At 45.7% G+C, this 25326-nt stretch overlaps 1 protein-coding gene across 5 annotated transcripts in view; it reads right to left on the bottom strand.

The window, feature by feature from the left end:
- Positions 1-25326, bottom strand: part of DOT1L (DOT1 like histone lysine methyltransferase) — a 62465-nt gene that overhangs the window by 6979 nt on the left and 30160 nt on the right. The window contains exons 7-29 of one of the 5 annotated variants that reach the window (XM_042479881.1): positions 23663-23757; positions 23273-23335; positions 19438-19493; positions 18716-18795; positions 14426-14494; positions 13122-13228; positions 12675-12716; positions 11952-12035; positions 11352-11589; positions 10913-11026; positions 10585-10676; positions 10114-10215; positions 9828-9965; positions 8780-8905; positions 7879-8363; positions 7061-7184; positions 6098-6244; positions 5829-5958; positions 4955-5580; positions 3687-3892; positions 3494-3558; positions 1368-2330; positions 211-826 (exon numbers count right to left, since the gene is read on the bottom strand). In XM_042479881.1, the coding sequence (XP_042335815.1) occupies positions 255-826; positions 1368-2330; positions 3494-3558; positions 3687-3892; positions 4955-5580; positions 5829-5958; positions 6098-6244; positions 7061-7184; positions 7879-8363; positions 8780-8905; positions 9828-9965; positions 10114-10215; positions 10585-10676; positions 10913-11026; positions 11352-11589; positions 11952-12035; positions 12675-12716; positions 13122-13228; positions 14426-14494; positions 18716-18795; positions 19438-19493; positions 23273-23335; positions 23663-23757 (4724 nt within the window). In that variant the 3' untranslated portion in view covers positions 211-254. Of the gene's footprint in view, positions 1-210; positions 827-1367; positions 2331-3493; positions 3559-3686; positions 3893-4954; positions 5581-5828; positions 5959-6097; positions 6245-7060; positions 7185-7878; positions 8364-8779; positions 8906-9827; positions 9966-10113; positions 10216-10584; positions 10677-10912; positions 11027-11351; positions 11593-11951; positions 12036-12674; positions 12717-13121; positions 13229-14425; positions 14495-18715; positions 18796-19437; positions 19494-23272; positions 23336-23662; positions 23758-25326 lie in introns of all 5 variants that reach the window. The other 4 variants (XM_042479880.1, XM_042479882.1, XM_042479883.1 and 1 more) reach the window with 4 other exon arrangements.

Genomic DNA, 25326 nt, shown 5'->3' with positions numbered 1-25326 from the left:
CTGGGACATAATTGCTTTTCTTTTTCACAGCCCTTGGGAAATCCGCGGCAAATCGCGAACCTGAAATGGAAAGCCCACCCAGTCTCATCACTTTTTCTAAGCATGAGCTGCCTGCCCACATTTCTCTCTCTCTCTCTCACACACACACACACACACACACACAAAGAGACACAAGCACCCTGCCCACCTGTGAGCCCAGACCGGCCTTACCTTGCAGAGCACAAACTGCTTAGAAAGCTAAGCAGATCCCGCTTTTACCGTGGCTTAACCCCCGCGAGGTGCGAAGCGTAAGGCGACTGCGTGCCAAGGGCGACCCACATAGCGGGCGCGCCGGCCGCGTTGGTCTGTGGGATCCCGGCCGCGGCCTGGGCCAGCGCCAAGCGAGGCAAAGGCGGGTGGTGGACAGTGAAGGAAGGGCGGGAGGTTTTGTGCTGGAGAGAAGCTAGTTTAACAGACAAAGTGGAGTTAGCAGTGGAGGATGGCGGCAAGGCAGAGAGACTCTGCAGAAAGATGGGTTCCGGGTTAGACGCGAGGAGTGGAGGCAGGGGTGGGAGTGAAACATTTGGGGGTGGAGAGGTATGGAGGGAGGGTTGCGCGGCGGCTCGACCAGAATGTTGGAGCTCGCCGGAGGGTGCGTGGAATGACGGGGAGCCCGCCGTAACCGGCAAAGGGTTTAAGCTGAGGACGGCACAGCTGGAGACGGTGCTGCTGCCCAAGGTGGTCCCGAAATGGAGGGAGGAAGCGGAAGAAGGAAAAGAGGAAGTGGAAGGGGAGGGAGTGGAAGAGGAGGAGGAGGAGGCAGAAGGCACCACATGGTTAAAAATACCTGCAAACAGGAGAGAAAAAAAATGCTCAGCAGATGGACTTTGTATAAGCGAGAGAAGCCAACAACGAAAATAAATGAACAAAAGGCAAGCAAGCAACCAAGGAAAACAGAATTGTAATGGCCATAGCTCAGACGCCAATGAGGTAAAGCATGGAAAACAGCAGCAGGCAATGGGCAGCGATGGGACAAAACCTAGACAGGAAGGAGACGCACTTACCTGCTTCGGTTCAGGTCTTAGCAGGACCAATGGTGACTTTGTGGCTAGACTCAGAAGATACCCATCAAGAACCTCCCTGTCTAGGTCAACCTTTTGACCACCTTGAGTTTAACCTGGGCCATTCAGACACATCGCCTCTTCCACCGAAAACAGGTTATTTCACACACACATTCTTGGGATGGCGGGGGAAGGACTGACAGCCCTACAGCTTGCGAGGCCCTCAGCCGGATGAATTTATGGGAAACCTTAGAAGAGGACTTTGGGAAGATCAACCAAGCTAAGACTCTCTGTGCTTGTGAAAACGAAAATGAAAAAAAGTGGTACCTCCAACTGTTCCACCCGTCACCCCCGGGGAAAAACTCCCCATCGCATGAGAGTTGGTCAAGCGGGTGGCGGCCGACGAGACGTGGACCAGGCCGGTGGCTGGCATCGAGTTAAATAAGGACTGCAGTACCGAGGAGTTTGTCACCATGGGGCCGAGGGGGAACTGCGACCCGGAAGCTAAGGAGTTCAAGAAGGAGTGGTGTGCCTGGGCGGAGGAGGCCGTCACGGGTGATCCGCTGGAGGAAGGTGTGGAGAGTCCTTTGCCGTTGAGGAGGCCACTGGAGGGAGGAACAGCAGCAGCGGCAATGAAGAGGTTGTGCCCGTTCTTGAACTCCACATCCCACTCCCGCCCTTTGCTGCCCATTTTGCCATTGTGAAGCAGCGAGGCCTTTTCAGTAGTGGTCCCTAAGCGGAGGCTGAGTTCATTGCCCTCTTTGCCTTTAGGCCCAGGCCAGTTTAAGTCTTCCCCCTTCCCAGCTCCCAGGCTTTCTAGCTGTCTTTTGCTCAAGAACGGGTTTGTCTCAGAGCCCCCAGATTCCTTGTTCCGCTGCACCAGGAAGCTCAGCGAGGAGCCGCCCAGGGCCGCCGCAGTCACCATGTCGGCATTTTTATGAGGCAGCGAAGCACCATCAATAAAGCTATGTAAACCGTCCATTGACAACCCTCCATTATAAGTGAATCCATTCAGGGGGGTTGTACTTTGCCCAACCCCGTCAGGCCCAGGGGCAGACATATGTTTCCTCGGGTGCGCAGCAGCTGCCTTGGCGTCTCCGGCCGGGCTGTCCTCAGAGGAAGGCCTCAAACCAGCAAAGAGGGAGTTCTGGCCCAGGGATGATGCTGATGCCTGCAAAGGACTGTCCATAGTTTTGGTCAAGTTGATGTCGGATATCGGAGAGAAGGTCGATTTCCACTTGCTCATGTTCACATTCTCGCTGGCTTGCTTTCTCCCAGTTAAACTGAGGCCTAATATACAAAAAAAGATAGAGGGAGAGACTCTCACATTTGGAAGTAGGTTTACTCCAACCTTTTTACTCTCCTTGCATGCTCCAAAAAAAGAGAAAGGAAGGAAGGAAGGAAGGAAGGAAGGGATTTCCTCTGAGTGGGAGAAGAACAGCTAGGCACAGCTCCATCATGACTTGGCCCCAGTAGTTAGTGAAAGGCCCTCTTCTCCATCTTCCAATTGCCATTGCTCTTGTGTCTGAGGGAGAGAAGAGTAGCCAGACACAGCTTCGCTGTGCCTGGGTGCCAGTGGCTGGTGAGAAGCCTGCCCTCCATGTTCCAACTGCTATGGCCTTGGAGGGAGAAAAGAGCAGCCAGACACAGTGCCATTGTGCCTTGATCCCAGTGGCTGAGGAAAGGTCCTCTCTCCATCCCAACTACTATTGCTGTGGCCTCTGAGGGAGAGAAGAGCAGTCAGGCAAGGCTCCAGCATGCTTTGGCTCCAGTAATAGTGAGAGGTCTTCCCTCCATATTCCAATTGCCATTGCTATTGTCTCTGAGAGAGAAAAGGACAGCTAGGCACAACTCCATTGGGCTTTGGCCTCAGCAGCTGCTGAAAGGTCTTGGCTCCATATTCCAACTGCCATTGCTCTGGCCAGTGAGGGAGAGAAAAGCAGCCAGCTTCTGCAGGTCCTAATTGCCTCCTTCATTGCTATACCCTTCTCCTTGTGTGACTTGTCTCTTTAGAATGTAAGCCTGAGAGCAGGGAACTGTCAAATTAAGGATTTATAAGCTGCCCAGGGAGTTTAAATACTATAAATAAGTAGCAGGACAGCAAAACCCCTATGAACAGGAATGGCTGATTTTTAAAGAGTTTGTCTGGTTTGACCACTACTTTTAAAGAGGAGATTGTATTGTTTTTTAATTGGCTTATAGTAATTTAACCTTTTTAATGTATTTTTATCATTTCTGCATCCCCCTGGGGAGCTGATGGATCAAAGATGCAATACATTAATGCCTTGGGTAGATAAAAAATTAATAAATCTATCTGAACTTCACAGAGGAGCAGCCCAACAGGATGAGAGTCCACGATCAACCAAGCCAAGTACAGCAACAATGATAATCAATAGAAAAAGAGAATATAGTAAGCACCCGAACGCACATGTATCAAAGACATCCAGACTTACTGTTTTCCATCGGCTTTTGTGGAGATTTGCTTTCCAGAGATATCGTTGCAATTTTCCTCTCAATCCTAGGAAGGAAGGAACAGAAAGAGAGTTTAATTTACAAAATATGTTACCCTACTCATTGCATGAGCCCTCAAGGGAACTACAGAAAGAAAACAGTATTTAAGAACAAAAGAAGAGTGGCTCAGCTCACCTGGTACTGTTCCGGTCGTCCTCCGATCCCTGCTCTTCGTCGGATGTCAGGGGTGAGTAATGGATGCCATTGGTCTGGGGCAGCGGCTTCTCCTTTTTCAGCACTGGCGGCTGGTCGTTGTCCTGGTATGGAACAGGAGAATTCTTCAGGGAGTTTTCGGGGGAAGAAATGGCTGTTATTTCTAAAGGCTGGTTAATGTTACTGACCTGAAGAAGGGAAAGGACAGGAAAAAAGAGACAGAGTTGGAAAAAATATGTTAAGGATCAGAGAGGTAGAAGAATTGGAACAGAGGTAAATGGAGAAAGAAAACCCTGTGTCTGCAGTCAAGACAGTTGTTTGGGTAGACTACAACTTCCATAAACACAAACCACTGTGCTCATGCTACCTTGGGACAAAGGGGAGTTGTAGTCAACCTCAGCTGGGCAAGGTCCACAGGTTTCCTAGCCAATTCTATGAGAGCTTGCTGAAATGTTCTCAGCCCAACCAAAAAGGGAATAACCTACAGCTACAAAATGTGCAATTCCACATATTCATCCCAAAGCTTGACACATTTGGCACATTGCTTCTCATGTTTCTTTCCCCTTTCAAAAAATAATGCTGACATCTGGTCAGTGAAATACTGCTCAGCTGCTTCCTTTTAAACTCTTTTTAAGGTTTGGAAACAGGAAACAGTCAGCTGGAGCAAGACCTGGTGAGGAGAGTGGATGGTCTATGCACACAAATTGGGGATTTACAATACACAAGAACACCTCTCGCAAGCTACAGTGATAAAATTATGCTCAAATTTTGGGATGTTGGTCTGGCCAAGAACTTTTCAGTACCTGCTTGTATATGAAAGAGAGAGAATGACAGAGAGAAAGAGAGCACTTGGAACCAAAGACAATTCTGGCCAACATCTCTTCCAGCATTTGGAAGGAAAGAACACATTTTGGGGACAGTTGCTCTCGAAACCACAGAATCCTGGAGTTGGAAGAGACCCCAAGGGACATTTCAAACGCCCACCAAGAAGCCTCATGAAGCATCTATGAGCTTGCCTCACTTTTAAAATCTGCGATCCAGGGCTTTCTTTTAGGGAAGGTACTATCTGGTGACGTCTCCTTCTTTGGGCATCTTCAAAAAGAGGCTAGACAGCTCCCTGCTGGGAATGCTTAGCTATGGTTTAACTCCAAATTAATCTTCCAAACCTGGTTGCCTAGGAAGACTCCTGATCTCCTGTTCTAAACAGCCCCATCTTAACCTTTCAAAGGCAACACCTTCCAGATTCTCACCATGGAGTTGATATTCAGTGGAGACCCCGATGGCTGAGCAAAGAGCCCAGCCACTGTAGGCAGCGATTTGCGTTTTGGTGACACCCCGGAATTGACACTCGGGGTTCCCGTGGAAGACCGCTTCCTCCGCCCGCGCTTTTTTCCATCCTGCATGTACACCTGGCCGCATTCCATCCGGACGCTCGCAGTGAGGGGGCTGTGCTTGTTCGAGGGGGATTGCTTGATGGTTCCCGTTGCAGGGGAGATGGTGAAGATGATCCTCCTCTTGCCCTCACTCTCAGGATCGGAGAAGGCTGGATCGGACTGTACATCCCCTCGGGAGCCTTCAGAGAACATCTTCTGGGCCTCCACATACTGCAGCACCCCTCCCAGGTTCTGGGAGAGCCCATTCAACCTCGGACTCGCCGAGTGCTGGTGGGCAGGCGAGTTTTGCCCTGAGGTCCGTGACGGCATCATAAGCAAGGAAGGGTGCTGAGGCGTGGAGCTGCGAGATCCCGACGAGTTGAACAAACTTCCTGAACTGGACACATCTTCAAGAGCTGCGTGGTCGATGCTGTGGTTCGACTGGGCAGGGCTGTTGGGAAGAGTCCCGTTGAGTGACGCAGAGCCGGACATATAAGAAAAACCTGTGCAAAGGACGAAATCGTTGGTAAGGGTTGCAGTTTCACTGGGGTTTGGTTCCAAGACACACACACCCTCCAACATGGATACCAAAAATGCTCAAGAACCATTATAGACAATGGTGTGGTAAAATAGTATTCCTTATATAAAATGGCAAAATCAAAAGTGTTTAGAAGTTTAAAACTTCTCAACACTCAAGAACCTCCAACCCATCTGTGTAGGAAAGAACAGAGGCAGAAGGCAAAGGACTCACCTGAGGTAGCCAAAGTCAGTGGCTTGTTGCCAGCAGCACTGCTAATGCCATTATGAGAACTAGCACCATATTGTTTTTCAAGTGTTGAAAGGGAATCACGATTCTGGTGGACAGGACTGGGTGTGCTTCTCTGGGGGGAAGAAAAGAAGGAGAAAGGTGGTTTCATTTCAGCCAAGGAAAATGATGTTCTTGGGACCCCAAAAGCACACTTAGGAATAACATGGTCTGGCTTTGCATGAGAGAGAAACAAAAAACGGATCCTTACTCACCACCTTCTCAACACGGCTAGGTAGGACTACGCTGGCCAAGGGGATACTAACAGGGAGTTTATTGGGCTGCACTGTGCTGAGGGGAATACTGATGGGAAGGCTGGTGATCGTCTCCCCGTTATTCACAGATGACCTCTCACGCAAAGCCTGCAAACATACAAAAAGCAGACAAGGACAAAATTTGAACCTTTCACCTCCAGCCTGTGCTTTTAGCAAAACATGGGAAGAGCAGAGGTGGTGTTTGGAAAAGTGTAGGTAATGCTGCCCCACTTCCACACCAGCAAATACAGTGCAACCTCCGTGTCTGCTGGGGATACATTCAAAGATTTATTCTGGATAGTGAAAACCATGGATAATAGCAAACCCTGTATTTCCAGATGCCTAGAGGACGATATTTTTTCAGACACGGGTAAGTGAAACGGTGAATACCAGGCCCGTGAATACAGGGTTTGTACTGTATACTTTTTACAGATGCAGACAGTCAACTAACATATGAATCCACAAACACATACACGCACACCCAAGTCTTGCTGTTCCAACAGTCACACTTCACAGCCACTCCCCAGGGAGAAGGATTTTTACCTAGCCAAGTATCTACATTTAGCAGCAATATCTGCTGCTACTGCAGCACACAGTGAAGGATTTCTGTAACTGTGTACTGCCGTAACCCATAGAGGTAAAAGGGCTGTGCTTACCAGGCTTTTGTTGGTTAATGCTGTCTTTTATTAAGTCTATTATGGAGTAGACCCAATGAATTAATTGGATCTGCCTATGTGTTGAATCACCATTCAACAACTGACTTAATGGGTCTACTCTAGTTGGCACTAACCAACAGAATTCCACCCTATGTCTGAATTATGCTTATACCTATGGTGCAAAGCATCTATTTCCCCTCAAGTTAGTACATGATAAAATTGCTACTCGGATACAAAGGCTTGCAATGACACACAGCAGTTTCTTCACCTTCTCATTTGTGACTGGCAAGGCTGCTGGAGAAGATGGCCGGGGTTCCAGAGGACTCATTTTTATGCCATTTGATAGCGTAGGGCTTGGAAAGGTAAGGCCATTCTCCTTTAGGTGCTCAACTCTGAAAATTAAAAAGGCATTATTAAATTAAAAAAAGGTTTGAGGGTTTCTCTGCTTTTCAAGTGGCATTTGCTCCCAAGTAAGAAAGCTAGTAATTGTAGACCATCTTCTGAGGGGCAGAAAGATAAACAGAGAGTGTGTGAATTTCCCCCTTGCTCCTGATATTTCCCTGCAGTTGTTTTATGTTGCTTCTGGAGGGTCACAGTAACCATTTTAAATACCTTTTGGATCATTGTTACCCTGCACCTTTTGCATTCCATTTCCCTTAAACCTTACTGATTATGCCTGAGTCCCAGTTTTGCAGGAAGGTGGGGTATAAATACATATAACAATAATCATAACAATTATCTCAGCCATTCTATATGGACACTTGTGCATCTTGGAGAATTTCACAATTCCAGGTAAGGGAAGCCTAACCTGTATATACAAAATTAAGAGTAAGATGCCATAACGAATAGGTCTGTCTTTAGAAGTACCAAAAGACTCTGTATGGCATGGGTCAAAATGCTATAGCCATGTGCACTATCCTATCCAATCTGAACTGCCACATTAATAATTTTCAAGCCACTCTGGGAGCCTTTTGGCTAAAAGGTGGAGTATAAATTCTCTAAACAAAGAAACAAACAAACCAATATATATAGAAGTAGTACTACTGAGATTCTCAGACTGGCCTCCTGCCCTCCCCTCCCACTTACCTCTGATGATTCTCTCCACAGGATGCTTTCCCGCCACCAACGTGGTCCTGGTTCAAATGCCTCCGGAGGGCAATCTTGGCCGGGGAAAACCTGGTATAATCCGGCAAGGACAAGCTAGATGCCTTGTCTGGCTTCTGCCTGGAACTGTGGTTGGGGGTGCAAGGAACGATATCTTGGTCCAGGTGAGGAGCCGGGTACTGGGGGGTGCTCTGCTTGGAAGAGGGGCGGCTGAGGGCATTGTGAATCTCGTAGGCCGTGGCATGGCCATTCATGGAGAGCTCTGGGCTCATGCCGTTGATCTGGGGCGGCGGGAACTTGGAGCACTCCAGCTCAAGGTGGAAGAGGCCCTGGTCGGGTTCTGCTTCACGGCTCAGGTGGCTTTTGTGCCGAGGCTGTGCCAGCAAAGACTCCTCAGGGGGCATGTATGACTTCAGCTGCAGCAGTTCCTGCTGCCTTTGGCTCTTCTCAAGCTCCACGATGCTGATCTGAAAAAAGTAAGGGCAAAAGGGGCAGGGGATGATTTAAACGCCACTGTTTTACAATAAACTTTTGGTTTTAGGGAGCAGGGGAGTTTCACTGTCTGTCCTTTCAAGCCTTTTTGCCGCTAGCCCGGTCTTTCTGCTCCCATAGCCATTGTGTGACCCATAGCCGAGAGGAAAACTCCTCGAGTATCTCATGCGCACAGAGAAATTAATTAATCCTTGGCCAAAATCCAACTGGCAGCAACTAAAAGAGCGGCCAGATGTCCTCTACTGGCACTGCGGCATGTGAAAATGAGACATACACATTCACTCGAAATAAAACAGAATGTAGCCAAAAGAAGGCATACAGAGAGAGAGTCAGAGAATGAAAAAGAGGAGCTGCTCCTAACATGGAGTTTTACACTGCATCCATACCCTACCTGCAGTTCCAAGCAATGCTTCTGCTTCTCAGAAATCTGGTTTTTCAGTGCTTGCTTTTCTTTGAGCAGATTCTCCAGTGAAAGGGTTGACCAGTCCAGCTTCAGTTCTTCGCACCTGGCCTTCAACTAGATGGATATGGGTTGTTAAGTGAAGAGAGAGACAGACAGACAGACAAAGGGGAAAGATGGGTGAGCTAGACAATGGTAGTGTTTGGCTGTCTTTACAAATAAAAATCCTACATATTATCATTTCACCTGACTGAAGGTATCAGGGTCTGCCTAGCCCACTGAAGCTGTTCTACAGTGTAGAGCAGCTCTTGGAATTCAGCTCATTTATGACCTACTCTCTTGGACAACAACTTTTCTAACAATCAGCCTCACTGAGCATTACTAATCAAGATCTTTGTCACTGGGTACGCCAAGGAGTGGACCATCATGTCCATCATGGCTTAGCCCAGAGGCTGGTGAGAGGCCCTCCTTCCATGTTCTAACTGCCACTCCTATGGCCTCTGAGGGACAGAGGAGCAGCCAGGCACAGCTCCATAGTGCTTTGGCCCCAGTGGCTGGTGAGAGGCCCTTTCTCCATTTCCCAACTGCCTTTGCTCTGGCAGAGAGGTCAGCAGCCAGCTTCTGATGGACATAATTCCCTCCTCCACTGTCATCCTTTTTCCTTGTGTGTTTTAGGATATAAACCTGAGGATAGGGAACTGCAACTTTAATGATGTAAGCCATTCTGGGAGGCTTTTTGGCTAAAAGGCAGGGTAAAAATATTCTAAATACAGTAAAGTTCCTGCACTGAGCTACAGCCCATCTATATAGGATGAAGAGACGGAAGAGAGGTAAGAGGGAGAGAGCTGATCCTAGGCCATTTAGTCAATTCTCAATGGCAGCAGCCTCACCAAAGGAGCATCTCTCTCATCACATGGTTCCCAATCCTTTTCAAGTGGAACCTAACATGATAGCTAAATAATAATTGGGTAGGATATCTAGGGAAGCTCTGTTAGTCCGCGCAGCTGTGTGAACCTGGATACCTTTGGAAGGAACCTACCAGCTGTAAACTCTGGTTCCTGAGCTCACTGTTGTCTTTCTCCAACTGCTTGCTCTGTTCCTTCAACTGCTGGTTGTGAGCAGAGATCTCTTTCTGGGCCTGAATAAGGTCGTTGTACGTCAGAGCCTTAACGCCCAGCTAGAAGATGAGGACAGAATGTAGTTAAGATTACCCCATTACCATCCCAGCTTTTGCTACCTCAGAGGCATCTGCAGGCCATCGCTTTGGGCATTTGATCCTGCTGAGGCGAGACCCACCCAGGCATGATCCCACCACTCCCACATACCTCATCTAACTTCTGCTGGAACAATCGCTTGATTTCTTCTTTCTGAGCCTGACAGTGAGTAAACAACTGCTGGGCCTTTCCTAGCAGCTGAGTGTTCTTTTCCTGAGAAAGGAGAGAAAAAGGAGGAATTTAAAGCAGCAGCAGCAACACTACAGAAAGGCAACAGGGGGAACTACAAGGGTATTGATTTTACTCCATCCACTGAGTGATACAGCTTCAGAAGAGCAATAGACAAGTTTATAAAAAGACAAAATTATAAAGCATGGTTACTATGTGGGTCATCAGTGGCCAGGAGCAGTTTATATCCAAACCCTGTCAAGAAAGCCCCATGATAGGTTTGCTGTCAGGTTGCCTTAAGTCAGAAATAACTTGAAGGCACTCAACAACTACAGGATGTTTTAGCATGCCATCTGCAGCTAGCTATTGCCTTCCACCTCCCCCTGGACCTCGCATCATCTGATTTCTACATACCTTCTCCTGTTCCAGCAACTGCTGAAGGTTCGCCTTGTACTGAGGGGTCTTCATGTATGCCATGAATTGCATGTACTGGATCTTAAAAGAATCTGCAAGGACAGCAGGAGGGGAGAAGACAAACACAAACATCAACCCTGTTGACAGTTGTCAATTGTCAAACCTTCTGTGCAGTATATCATGTCTAAATCAGAGGTGAGCAGCCTTCAGGTTTGGGGGCCTTACTTTTGCCTGATGGCAGAATCCCAAGAGAACCACTGTAGTGTAGTGGTTTGAGTGTTGGACATCTTCCCTCCCTCCAAGTCCAGAGGAGCACAGGCTTCATTACCTAGCAGCTTCTGGAGTGCAGGAGGGGTTGGAGTCACCAAGAGCTGGTTTGACGAATGCCGCTGCACTTTCGGAGGTAGTTGGTAGAATGGGCTATGAGGTGACCTGTAAGCATCTGGAGAGGGAAAAAATGGGGAGAGAAAAAAAGAAGACAAATGCTTTTGTGCAAAGGCCGAAGTGGAGCCAGCTGATCACAGCTCAGGGAATACTGTGAAGAGGGGGCTACAGGGGAGAAGGGATATAAAATTGAGGCTTGTCTCTGACAGAAGGCAAATGGGGAAAGATGGCAGAGACAGAGGGGAAAGGGCTTGGAACTGCAGGACCAGCCTGGAGAGGGGATTTATCCAATTTGTGGGTGCTGATGTTGTCTCAACATATTCAAGTCAACCATCTGAGACAGAGACTCAAACTGTCAACACAAAAGGCACAAAAGGCCTTACCCTGAGGAGAGGACGAGCATGTCTGTGAGACGGTTTGAGAATGGAGCAGCTCCAGCGCAGTCTGGTTCTTCTTGGGTTTGCGCTCTGCATTCCCAACGTTCATCTTCTTGGGGCGCCCGCGCTTCCTCCCAGCCATTTTCCTTCCCTTCTTGCTCAGCTTCTTCTTGCGCGCTTTGGACGGAGAAGGCTTTTTGATGGCGTTGGCTCCGGGGAGTTTCTCTTCTTCAGCACCATCGTCCTGCTTTTTTTAAAAATGGCAGGTGTGGGAGGAAGTTAAGAGATAAAAGGAAAGGGAGAGGGAATACAAATTTGAGATGAGTGATAGAAAGTTCCTAAAGAATTTCTCCCCAGGTAGGAAGAGGCAGGGAAGGGCTTTCTTGACAAGTTTTGTGCTGAGGAGGGAGGTTTGCCTTTGCTTCTCTCTGAGGCTGAGAGAGTGTGACTTACACACTCTTAGTTTCTCCCCCTCCCCCAAAACTATGAGCCAACACAGCTAAATATGCTTTTCCAGGGACTGGCACATGGCCACCATGCAGCCTAAACCTGACCATTCTAGAGAGAAAGCCAGTGATATGAAACAGAGCATTTTTGAGTTCAGACCTTGTTCTCTTGGACTTTTGTCGGAGTCGTTGTGTTACTCTTGTTTTCTTTTTGCTGTCTGCGCCTAGCTGCCTCTTGTTCCTCCTACAATGGGTAAGTGAGGAGAAAATGGAGAGATAATCCAATAGGCAATTTGGTGCTGAGGGACACAAGATATAACTAGGCCTTCAAAAATGTATTATAGTGCAGTGGTTCTGGGATCGAAAATTATCAAAATAGGCCAATGCCAATCCAGCCTAGTTCACAAAGGCCCATTTTGATAACTATATCATTTATTCCAGGTATCAGACTTTGTGCTAATATTTCATGACATATACTTTATGTCTTATATACTACACTATCTATCCATTCATCCATCCATCCCTATATAAAGCAATATATTTGTCTGTCTATATATCACTATTTAGACTGCTTTTCTCTGGCATGACTTCATGTAATTTCTGGCTTATGGTGACCCTAAGGTGAATCTCTCACAGGGTTTTCTTGGCAGAATCTGTTCAGAGGCGGTTTGCCCTTGCCTTCTTCTGAAGCTGAGAGAGTGGTACTTGTCTACTATAAGGTATAATGTTAGGTGCTATATAAAGTGAAAGGTGTAACATATCATGATATAACATGTTGGCACTACCTTACACATGATATCTAGGAATGGGTTGTCTGAAGGGCTGCTTCCACACAGGTGAATATACCCAAGCCCAAATACAATAATTAGGAATCAACACTTACCCTGAGTTTTGGATTTTTGAGACTAGAGAAGTAGTTTTCAAGCTAAAAACAAGAGGGAAGAAAAGACAAGTGGGTATCATTCCTGTGAATAGAAGGTATATTTCAGAACTCGGCATATGTTTTCACAAAGGAGATGCAAAGCAGCAAGTACTGCCTCACTAAAACAATGTCAAAAACCTCACAGCAACCCTCACAGTAAGGATCATGTGATATAGAGACAATGTTCTTCACGTCACATTAAGTCAAGGTTTACCAAAGGGGAGGGCAAACTATGTCATCCAGGCCCACCATAAAGAAAAGCTTTTTTGCCTCCAAATGCCATCAGATTACCTTTAGGAGGTGTGGGGGCATTTCTGCCGTGTTTTTGAGAACTGGTTGGCCACAAAACCAACAACAGGTTATAACAATCTGGCACATTTCCACCCCGATTGCCCTGAACATACTCACTATTGTTCGATCAATGGTATGCAGGTAGTAAGAAACTGGTTTCCCGGTCCATGAGACAGATCCTTTCAGTGGTGACAATTCTACAACTCTCATTATAGTGCCAATGTCTTTGAAAGCAAGAGACCAAAATTCAGAATTGCTTGTGCAGAAATTCATAAATTAGAACAGGACCTCCAAAAGGCAGCTAGTGCAACTGCCAAGCAAGAATATACTGTACAACTAAGCATTCCAAACAAATGGCCATCCAACCTATGTTTGTTGGTGCTGTTGTGTGACTTCCAAGTCATTTCTGACCTATGGCAACCCTAAGGTGACTCTTTCATCTCTAAAGGTGGAGTCCACCACCCTAGAGAACTGCTTATTCCACTGAAGAAGCTCTTCCAAATGGAATATATATTTCTTTTAATTTGAATACAGTATGTTTTTTCTTGTGTGTTCTGGAGCAGAGGAAAATAAGTTCCAATATGTCCAGAGATTTATTGCTTCCTAATCTATGACTCTTCGATTCCTAGGCACAGAAGCTTCTACTTGTGTTCAAGAGAACGTGAACAGAGCCTTCCTTCTAATCTTCAATATGTGGAACTCATGGACAGAGCTGAGGCTTGGGAGAACACCCTCCATTGTGCTCACTTTCCCCTCACCTCCATGTGACTAGGATGACTACAGCAAGCATAAGGCCGATATATTTGCCCTGGGAGTCCAACAGCTCTGGGAAAAAAACAGCATCCTGGAAGCCCATGCTTGGATGGATCCAGCAATGGGAAGTGCCCACCCTTATGGCATTTCTACCATGCTCAGACAATCTGACTCCTATCAATTGCAATCTCTCCTCCTTCCTCTATAAGGCTCCATGCTGCAATTCACTTCTGAACCTCAAGAGAGCTCCAAAATGCTGTCTGCTGTCTTTTGCCATTTCCGACTTATGGCAACCTCATCATGGGGATTTCTTGGCAAGTTTCTATAGTCGGGGTTGACACTACCATCCTCTGAGGCTGAGAGAGTGTGACTTGGCCAAGGTTACCCAGTCTGCATGGCCGAGCCAGGCTTGAACCCTGGTCTCATAATGTCCTAGTCCAACACTCAAGCCATTACACCATGCTGGAAGCATAGGACCTTTTAGATTACCTAGGCCTTTCAGTGTTAAGTGGCCCTTGCAAAAACTGGGGAATGCGATATTATTATTATTACTATTATGTATACAGAACTCCCATAGGTTTTACACACAAAACTGAGTACTGCTGCTTAGATCCCTGGCTCAACCACTCTGAGAAACATGCGCCCAAGTGAGACGAGTCAGCCCTTACCGCTCAAGTTTCGACTGTTTATTCTGAAGTTTAGCGGTGCGAAAGGTTTCGAGGATACAATCTGGCCACCTGGGAAGAAAGGGAAGATCACAGCAGAATGTTAATTTCCCTTAGTGATGGAAAGGCAGACAGGAACAGGTGGAGTTTTGAGTGTGTGTGTCAGAAAAACGTTAACACTGAAAATCTTACCATCCAAAGATGAATGGGTACTTAGTTTGAATGCAGCTCACCTCTTTAACATTTAAGCAATTATTTATTTCAAACTATACAGACTCCTTTGTCCCAAGACTGGGCATCGGTGTTAGGGAATGCAAAAGAAATATTTAAATTAAAAGGACCCCAAAACCATGACATTTTGCAGCACTTCCTAACAATGGTTTATCTTTGAGGTTATGATTTTGGTGGGCACCGAAAGGTGAAAGCATGGTACTTCCTCCTTCGAGTTGTTACGCATTCTGAAGAACCAACATTGAAAAACCAACAACACGGGTAAATACAGAGGTAAACACTTGCCACATCTAAAGCTACACCTTTTGTCTGAAGAGCTGAAGGAGGGGAAGGAAGAGCACAAGAAAAAAAATGTTTGTAAAATACATACATGCACCAGCTTTTAAAAAACAATACACCTTGGAGCAGCCAAACACACCGGCTCAGACAAGCATCCAAAACAGCATTGATACAATTGGGAAGATAGAGATGGAGGAATACAGCTAAGCAATGAAGGAAACTGATGTAGCAAAGACAGAGACACTGAGCGAAAACTTATAAAGCTGGAGCAATCTTTTTCTACAGGAAAACCCAAAGATGAAAGGGGTCTGCTTGAGAAATCTGAATGAGCACAAACTCAAGTCAGTTTACGGCTCAATGTATTTCTATAAGTGCAGTTTTATTTGGCAGCCATGTGGTATCAAGTACCTATGGGAAGTTATGATGGTCACTGACTACATGCTTGAAAGAAGTAGCAACAGAGGTTAACACGTGGGACAATCCGCAGAGAAGACTGAGAGGTGACATGATAGTCATATTTAAGAAACCTGAAGGGATGTCAGGTAGAAGATGGAGCCAGCTTGCTTTCTGCTGCTCCAGAGGCCAGAACATGGACCAATGGGTTCAAATTGCCAGAAGAGATTCCACCTAAATGTTAGACAGAACTTGTTGACTGTTCAGAGCTGTTTGATTGTGGAATGAACTGCCACAGAAGGTGGTGGATTACCCTTCATTGTAAATCTTTAAACTGAGGTTGGATGAACATCTTTCAGGAGTGCTTTAGTTGTCTATTCCTGCAGGGGTTGATACTTGACTGCATGGCCATTGCAGCCCCTTCCAACTATAAGTTTCCGTGACTCTAAATGTGTAAACACAGCTCCATTATCCAGTGAGACTGAAAGCTGCCATAGTGGACCACAGGCTGAACATGAGTCAGCTAAGAAAGCCAATGTAATACTAGGCTGCATCCAATATGAATGTAGTGCCTAAATTGAGGTAAGTGATAGTGTCACTCTATTCTACTTCGGCCAGACCTCACCTGGAATATTGGGTCCAGTTCTGGGCACCAGAATTCAAGAAGGATGTTGAGAAGCTGGAGCGTGCCCAGAGGAGGGTGACCAAAATGGTGGAAGGTCTAGAAACCTCCAAGCTCTATGAGAAGTGGCTCAAGGAGCTGGGGAAGAAGAAGTTAAGAGGGGGCATGATAGCCATGATTAAATATATGAAAGGATGTCATGCTGAGGATGGAACAAGCTTGTTTTCTGTTGCTCCAGAGAACGGCATATGGAGCAATCAATTCAGACTTCAGGAAAAGAGATCCCTCCTAAAATTGGAAAAAACTTCCTGAGGGTAAGAGCTGTGCAACAGTAAGAGGGGGGAATCTCCTTCTTTGGAGGTTTTTAAACAGAGACTGGATGGCCATCCGTCGGCGGTGCTTTGATGGTGTCTTCTTGCATGGCAGAAGGAGGTTGAACTGGATGACCCTTGGGGTCCCTTCCAACTCTAGGATTATATGCATTCCTGCATGGCAGGACTGGAAGATCCTTGGGACATCTTTCAACTCTATGATTCTATGATTGAGTTCTGCCTATGCATCCTGTATCTCTGTGGTGCAAATGCACATGCTCAGAATTGGCATGAGTGGCAAAGGCATTTAACACAGCACCAGAAGTGTTGGTCAACAATACACAGTAGATTGGCAATTAAATCCTTTTGTTATGTCATGGTGGAAGGAGCTACAAACCTATCTCTGTAATCCTCGCTGAAGGGATCTATAAATGGTACAAAAAAATTTCATCACTTAAGTGCACTACTACGGTGCGAAGATGCAGGTGCTGATGCAATTTTTTGAAATGAGACAAATGATCTGTCAGCAAGGAAATGGGTGCAGCCCTTGATGGAGAAAAAGGAGAAACCAGTAAATACATTAGCAAGGAGCAACACAAAAGCCAGGAAAGCACTTTGGCCATTTGCTTTCAGCAGTAACTGGGTTTCAGCTGGAACAATGATAAATTTTTGGAAGCCCACAGACTGCAAGAAAAAGCTTCTATGAAAATGACAAAAGTGAAGATGCATGCAGAAGACTCTCCAGAATCTGTTTTTGGCACTATAGAAAGGACAAAAATCCTGATGCTACTACTAGGATTACACTAGATCAGGGCATAGCTCAGCATCTTTATATTGTTTGCCCAAGTTTTCAATGTATTTTCTGAGTGGCCAAGGAAACTCTGTGATGAAGGCGAAAAAAATGGGGGTCTGAGAGACTCAATTGACAAGAGCCTCTGACACAGAGAGCGTGCCGCCATTACACACACCAGATGCGCAAAGTAATTATTTTCCACAGCCAAACTGAGAAATGTTTTGGATAAGAAGCCTTATGCCTGGCAGGTGAAAGGAAAAAAACCTTTATGCAAAGTGCTGGGGAGGGAATTTTATAGCCAAGAGGCCTGTCAAGGGCAATGGATCATGTTTCGAGAACAGATGTGGAGTCTCCAACTGGGTGGGTTTACACACACACACACACACACACACAGAGAGAGAGAGAGAGAGTGAGAGAGAGTATATTGTTTTTGTTTTTTTACAAGGAGAAATTAAACAGAGTCAGGTTTCTTTTTAAGGGTGAGAACCAGGATTAGCAATTTTATACAGGGGACATAAGAGTAACCCAAAGGACCTAGACCACCTGGTGCCCAAAGAGTGGCCTATGGGGAAACCCCAAAAGCAAAAGTCCTATTATTCCAGAGCATGCCTACTGGGAGTTGTAGCCAAATGCATCTGAAGAAATATCTGGTTATATGGCAGGTGTGGGCAACTGAATGGCAGGCAGGGGCCAATTCTGTTCCTCACTCCACTGTAGGTTGCACTCTCTCTCTCTCTGCCCCAAACACCTATTTTCATCCGAGTCCTTCCCAAAAGGGTGTCCAGAAGTGATGTTGCATCCCTGACACCATTTTGAGAAGGACTATGGAGAAAACAAGTTGGGGTGTCAGGGAGTTCTATGTGAGGCTGAGGGTAATATGGAACATTTTTGGGGCTTCTCTATGCAGTTTTGGTAGAAAATAAATGCCTGAAATGACGCCAAACAAAACCATTTTAAAATGTGGGTGAGTTAGGGGCCATGGGGGACTGGTGGGGGCCTTCAGTGACTGGAAAAGTGGGGTCCAGAGGACCAGTGGCTTGTGGGCTACATTTGGCCCACCCTTGGTTTATGGTATTAGAAAGAGTATTCTTGGGAAAGTCCTTAATACAGTTAGTAGTGATGGTAGCACCAGAGAGAGAGCCGGCATGCCACACTGGTTTGTGTTGGACTAAGACTCTGGAGACCAGGGTTTGATTCCCGGCTCAGCCATGGTCACCTAGTCAGTGACTCTGCGTAAGTCACATGCTCTCAGCCTCAAAGAATGGCAATGGCAAACCCCTTCTGAACAAACCTTGCCAAGAAAACCCATGACAGGTTTGCCTTAGGGTCGCCATAAGTCAGAAACGACTTGTAGGTACATGACAATAACAAAGCGCCAGAGTTTACTTAGCTTTGCAGAGGGACAGAAGTAAGAGGCCATTCTTTGTCCTAATAATTTTTCCAGTGAGAAAATAGAGAGAAGAGTAAAGGGTAAGAAGCTAAGAGGACTGATAGGAGTTAGGAAGGCAGGCAGAGCCACAACACACACAAAAGGTCTTCACAAGCACACCACACATCTTGGAACACAGAGCATGGACCACTGCTCCATCTAAGTTTGTTTATTTCCATAAAATAAACCCCAAAACCACAAGAAAGCACTGGCCGCAGTGGGCTCGACTCATTACCTTCCTTCATGTTTGCGAAGCGTTCCTTCAACTGGTGATCCACCTCAGGACCAAAGGCAAAGTTATTCACAAAAATAACACTGCAAGGAAACAAAAGAGTATTAGGTAAACAGCCAGGTATCTTGGTATCACTTTAAAGCACTGAGGAGTAAAGGGGTGACACATACGTTGAGATGGGACAGGGGGGCATTTCGCATTGTTATGATCATTGTTTCTCAAGGGGCCTCTGATCAGGTTAAACTCAAGCCAGAACTCAATATTTGGGTGGGGGGCAGTTTCTGCCTTTGTGAAAGAGTGAAATAAAAAAAGCAATCGCATGCAGATGTTGCTGAAGGAATTGTAATATTTAACCGATGTTGCAGCAAAATGAGAAAGATAAACGTCAATGGGCTCTGTGTTCATAAAACATGCTTCTCCCCTCCTCTTCTTTCTTAAGTATCAAATTTTAATGTAAAACTTTTTCCTGAAAGCTCTGTTGCTTGTGGCTAAAGGGAAGTGGAAAGGTGGACAGACTTCAAGAATTGTAAGAATGCCTTTGGGTTTCTCCAATGTATGATTGTGTGTATGTGTGTGAGAGATGTTTGGGTAATCTCTGCCCTAAAATCATACAGAAAGCCCCTCATAGGCATGAAAGCATTCCAAGGTGAGGGAGGAGAAGAGTTTCGGGGAAACCATTTTACTTCTGAAAATCCAGATTAACCACAAATCGACTATCGCCGTACCTTGTATTTGCAATTCTCTCTCGCCATTCTTCTGAGAGGAAGTCACCTCTTTCCAGCTAAAGAGACAGAAGAGAGGAAAACCAAGGATGAGGTATCACCTTGGGGCATATTGAGGCACATCTGCTGAAATGGAAAGGAGAAAGGGGCAAACCTCTTGCAACAACCTACAGTGCAAACCCAAAGTTTGTTGGTCCTGTTATTTTATTTCTGACAGATGCTCAAAACAGAGTCCACAAAAATGGAGCGCAACCTGTTTTAATACCAACTTCATTACTAGCTCAATATAATAGTTCAAATTAAGAATGCCATTTTTGTCCAAGGGGGTTGGGGTTTCCCACATCTCAAGCCAGTGTAGGGAAGAGCTGCAGGCAGAAACTTCCATCCTTCCTGAAGATATTAGGACTATACTTCCCATCATCACTGGCCTTGACTATGGTGGTGGGGGATCATGGGAACTGCAATCTAAAAACATTCAAGAGGGACACAGGCTCCCCTGGAATGCTGGTCTAAAGTTAGGAAGACCTGCATTCAAAACCTCAACCCTGGCACTCAATGTATAACCTTGGGGTTGCCACACTCTGACAGCATGGTATACCTCACAAAGTTGTTGGGATTTGTCATTTTGTGAGATATTTAGCTTTCTTTATCAGTGCACTCTGGTGACACAATAAATTACAAATTCCTGGATTCTGTAGGATGAAGCCATGACAGTTAAAGTGGTGTCAAGCTGCATTAATTCTGGTGGACTGAGATACGATAAATAAATGCTTCGAAAGAATGGCTGGTCCACAATCAGTCACCTGGCTGCCTCTGGCAAGGAAGAATGGCCTCCCCATAACCAGAGACAAATAAACTTTTAGAAGCTGAAAGGCAATGGGATCTTGAAGGCACTCAGCCCACCACAAACTACAACACAGCAGATCTGTGGAAAACTCCAATTGCTAACATGAATGAAAAACCATCTGCAAAAAGCAGATTATATGACTGCATCAAACCTGGCACCGAAATTTGGGGAGGGGGCAGCGTATGACAGTGGTATGCATCTCTCTTCCAGCCAACTCCTTTTTATCAAGGACAAAGATTACAGCATGTCAGATTAACTAGAACAGTTGGACTGCATATACAGCATCCCTAGAAACTGCTGCCCTGGCACACATCCCCTCCCCAAATCTCCTTTCACTGGTCTCATTCGTAGAAACCTAATCTCCTTAGTGAGAAATGAATGAGAAAGACCATCTGCAAAAGATTTTTTTCCTCCCCATCTTCCTAGGCCATGAGGGAACATCAGGCCAAGAGAGGCTGGATGAAAATCGACTTCAGAACACAACTCAATTGTTCCATAATTTATTGAGATACTCTCTCAGGTGGGCAACTGTGAGAGACTAGGTAGCCACATCGTGGCGTCCCTAGGATTGGTGTCACCCAGTGTGGTCACTCACAGTGTCACCCCTCCATTGATATTCTCCCATTTCACACTATACAGAAGACTTAGTAATGCTTTTTTGCACCATTGTTACTTGTAAACCCTAATTTCTACACACGAATGAACGTCATGCTAATAGTTTTGACATATACAACTAGCAATATTAAAATTATACCTTCAAATTACAATATCATGCATTCAACCTACATGTACTTAAGTATATATAGTGAATATTTTGTTAAAATATGATTTTTAAAGTAAATTTTAAAATAATTTTAAAAAATCAAATTTCATTTAAAAAAATTCAAACTTAAAATTTAAAAAATTCTGGGCCTCTCCTTTCTCCTCCCACTGAGTTTCACCCCACTCTCACCACCTCTTAAAGCATTTTAAAGGGAAACATATGAATGCCACAGCCCATTTCTGCCAAAAGGTAGGTCTTTGAGAAGCAGTGGTGTCACCCCTCCTTAGATTGTCACTTGGTGCGGTCTGCACCCCCCTAGTGACACCACTGAGCCACATTAAACACCTAGGAGGCCTAGGAAGCCCTCTATGAGACTGTAACACCTTCCAGACCCCTCCACTAAATGTCCTAAGAAGGTAGAAGGAGTCTTCCTAACTTCCTTCAGGAAGGAGTTCCAAAGTCTGGGAGCAGCCACTGAGAAAGTCCTCTCCCTTCTTCCCACCAAACGTTCCTGGGAAGGTAGACAGAGCCATCTTAGCCTCCCTACGGTGGGAGTTTCGAAGTCTGGGAACAGTCACTGAGAAGGCCCTCTTTCTTGTTCACAACAAATGTCCCTGGGAAGGCAGACAGCCATCCTAGAAAACCCTGTCCCTTTTCCCCAACAAATGTCCTGGGAACGTAGTAGAACAGAGAGAAGGGGCTCTCCTGAAATCTGTAGGGTGTAGCATCCCAGATATTTACAGGGAGAATCTGCCAGTTCTGCAGGAATTTTCCTTATGTTGGCATTAGGGAGAATCGTTCCATCTTCCCCAACTCCCCAACAAAGCAGGCCTGCACAGAAGGAAATCACATTCATGGCCACAGTAGATTTGGCTGATACCCCAATGAAAGGGATGAGGGAAAATGTGAAGCCAGGGGAAGGCTTAGAGCGAATTAAGAAAGCAGGAGCTTTCCAGAAGTCAGCTTTTCTGGAATTTTGGATTCCAAAACAAACCTGAAAAAGGAACCAATAAAACACAATGCACCCCTACCGAAAAAGGAACCGTATTCCCAGTAGGAAGGACTGTGGCCAGTCTGGCTGGCTGGCGGAATGCATTAGAAATGCACACTCGAGAGAAAATCTCCTTCCAGCAGTCTCCGTGCAAAACGTTTGGCTCACAAAGAATTGTTTGTTCTGTCTGGGATAGCACACAGGGCTATTTTTAAAATAATATTCTTTCTTTTTTTTAAAAAAAAAGGAAAACAAAATAAAGAGCAGTAGGAGTCCCAAGCTGCGGAACGTGAGGCTCTGTCTCAAAGCCACAGGAGGCGTTGCAGGGCTATTTTCAAATAACTAGGCGGCCAAAAAGTTCCCGCTTAAAACTAAATCAAATAAAAAAAGGGCGCTGAGCATGTCTTTCAGGAACAAACTAGTGTCCCGCTGACTTTTAGTTTTGTATTTATTGCCGTTAAACGGTCCTTGCTGGATGAAGGGAAGGAGGAGGAAGGTACAGAAACCCACAATTAATGAAGCAAAGATCCATTAGAAAGGTGTGCATGTGTTGGGAAAGGGGGTCAGAAAATAAATTTCTTACACTTTCATCACAACAATATGCCTTAGTTACAGGTTACTGGGGGACAGCTGATAAGTTCTATCTTCCCACGTTATTTGTACAACCTGCAGTCCTTTCGTACTACGCAACTATAGCTCTTCAATCCCCCCCCCCTTAATTGCTATGGCTGAATCCTATGGGATCCTAGGGTTTGTAATTTGGGGAGGCATTAGAGCTCTCTGGCTTCCAAGCTCCCCTCCCTAAAGTGAAAATCCCAGGATTCCCCAGGATGCTATCATGGCAGTTGAAGTGGAATAATAGCACTATAAATGTGTAGTATGGAAGGGAGCGCTATATGAAGTTACTCTCCTTCCCCCCAACAAATTTGGAACCCCATCTCCATTTATTTAGTTAAAATATGAGAAAGCCAGTGTGATGTTATGGACTTGGACTTCAGGAGACTAAGATTCAAATCCCTGCTTGGCCATGGAAACCCACTTGGGGCAAGTCACACACTCTCTCAGCCTCAGAAGCAGGCAATAACATACTTCTTGCCTAATTTTTCCAATGGAGTCATCCATATTTTGGGTTCTGCGACGAGCAAGAAAAGGAGAAACAAACAGAAAAGGGAAGAAGGGATGCTTATTACTTAAAGGAAACTTTTCGAAATAAACTCTGTGGTTCAGTTTCACTCACTGTGTAGTCTGCATGTTTTTTCCCATACCATTTCATCCACCTTCTGAATTCTTTGTCCATCGTCTGCAAAAGTGTGACCAGATGGGAGATACACACACACACAAAACAAAACATTTTGCCATTAGTAAACTGGACAGTCATGTTTTCAACCCAGCCCTACTATGTTGAAAAGATGTCAGGCAACAGGGACAGTGAGGAATAGTGGTCTCAAGGTTTGAACAGCAAGGAGACCAGGTTTGAATCCCTGCTCAGTCAGCCATGGAAACCTACTGGCTGACCATAAGCAAGCCACACTAAGGGCAGGCAGTGAGAAGCCTCCTCTGAACATATCTTTACGTGCCACATACAGTTGCCAACACACTCCCTCATTTAAACCAAAGAAGCATATACCTCAGCATATTTAGCCGGGATGTCCGCTTTCTCCACACCATAGTGATGCTTGCAGTTTGTGGCTGCGGCTACCTGTAGAACAACTTGACCCACACCTGAGATGGAAAGGGGTTGCAATAGATAGTGGGAGATGGAGAGAAAGATGGAGAAAGAACTAATTATTAATTTATTGCATTTATACGTCACCTTCCTCCCAGCGTGGGACCAAAGGTGGCTCACCAGCAATAAAACAAAATTGCACAAAAATGCAACAATAAATTAAAACACCGCATTATTAAAATTAGAATTGCTCCATCATAACTGATTCACAACAAAGCAGGCCTGCACAGCAGAAAATCACATTTATGGCTATAGTAGATTTGTGCAAGAGAATTGCCAGTACCCCAAGGAAACTCTCTTTTAAAATATGTGCAAATTAAAACTAAAGTAGCCACACACTGTCATAAGAAGCCTCCTCATGAGCAGTTGCTTGAACAAGATGATTTTTGCCTACCAGCAAAAAGAGAGTAAAGAGGGGGCCAGTTTAGCCTTCCATGGAAGGGAACTCCACAAGGTGGGAACAGCCCCTGAAAAGGCCCTGTCTCTCATGTCCTCATCAAACAGACCTGTAATGGTGGCAGGATGGATATAAAGCCTTCCCTTGTAGATCTTAAGACTCTGGTAGCTACATAAAGGGAGACACAGTCTTTAAAGTACTTTGGGCCTAAGCTGCAGCTCTGTTAAAAGCCAAGTGGAGACGGGGAGGGTGTACAAAGAAAGACAACTGCAAGCTTATCAGTGAAGTTCTGAAAATGTGTCCCCTCTGTGAAGGCAGAAACGCAAGCATGACTCATTCGACTGTAAGCTCTCTCTTGCAAATGCAGTACAAAGCACTTAGAAAGGAGCTCTTGTGGCTGCTGCTCATTTAAAGCCTGCCAATATGACATTTTATATGAAAATTTTGTTGTTGTTTTTTTAAAGCCAAGGTTTCACTCACAGGAACCTTTCTTAAAAACACACCACAGGAGCACTGATAGCACACTGCTTCAAATGCTACAACCTCCACTTGGAATTCAGCTGAGAAGAAAATGGGGAACCGACATAAGCCAAGGTAAGATCAGAAGTAAACGGTCCAGGCTTCAGGTGCCAAAGAAAAAGTCTGGCTGCCACATTCTGAATCAACATTTTCCAGATGCAGTCTTCAAAGGAGTGGGCCCATGTGGAGCGGGCTGGAATGGTCCAGCCAGGAAACAGAGGAAGTAAAGGAGCTTTCCTCCAGATGTTGTTTTTTTTACTACAAACCCAACCTGGTAGTCAAGGATAATGGGAACTATATTGAAAAAGCAGCTTAGAGGTCACCAGGCTACCTACGCCCAAAAGGGTAACGAAAGCCACCATGGCCCTCAGAGTTACAGAGTGAGGTTTGCAAGTGCTCAAAATGCTGGCTTTTCAACCCACCTGAATGTGGGTTCACCCACCGGTCTAAGCCATCGCTTAGTCTAGAACAGCTCATAAGAGTCTCTCTTTCATTCTCCAGAGAACCAGTATGGCATAGTGGTTCAAGTGTTGGACTATGCAGACCAGGGTTAGATTCCCGACTTGGCCATGGAAACCCAGTGGGTAACCTTGGGCAAGTCTCATTCTCTCAGCCTCAGAGGAAGGCCAAGGTTGAGCCTCTTGAAAAA

The sequence above is a fragment of the Sceloporus undulatus genome, chromosome 7, assembly GCF_019175285.1.
Source record: "Sceloporus undulatus isolate JIND9_A2432 ecotype Alabama chromosome 7, SceUnd_v1.1, whole genome shotgun sequence".
Taxonomy (NCBI): domain Eukaryota; kingdom Metazoa; phylum Chordata; class Lepidosauria; order Squamata; family Phrynosomatidae; genus Sceloporus; species Sceloporus undulatus.
Note: the sequence above shows the minus strand (reverse complement) of the source record. Positions and strands in the feature narration are given on the sequence as shown.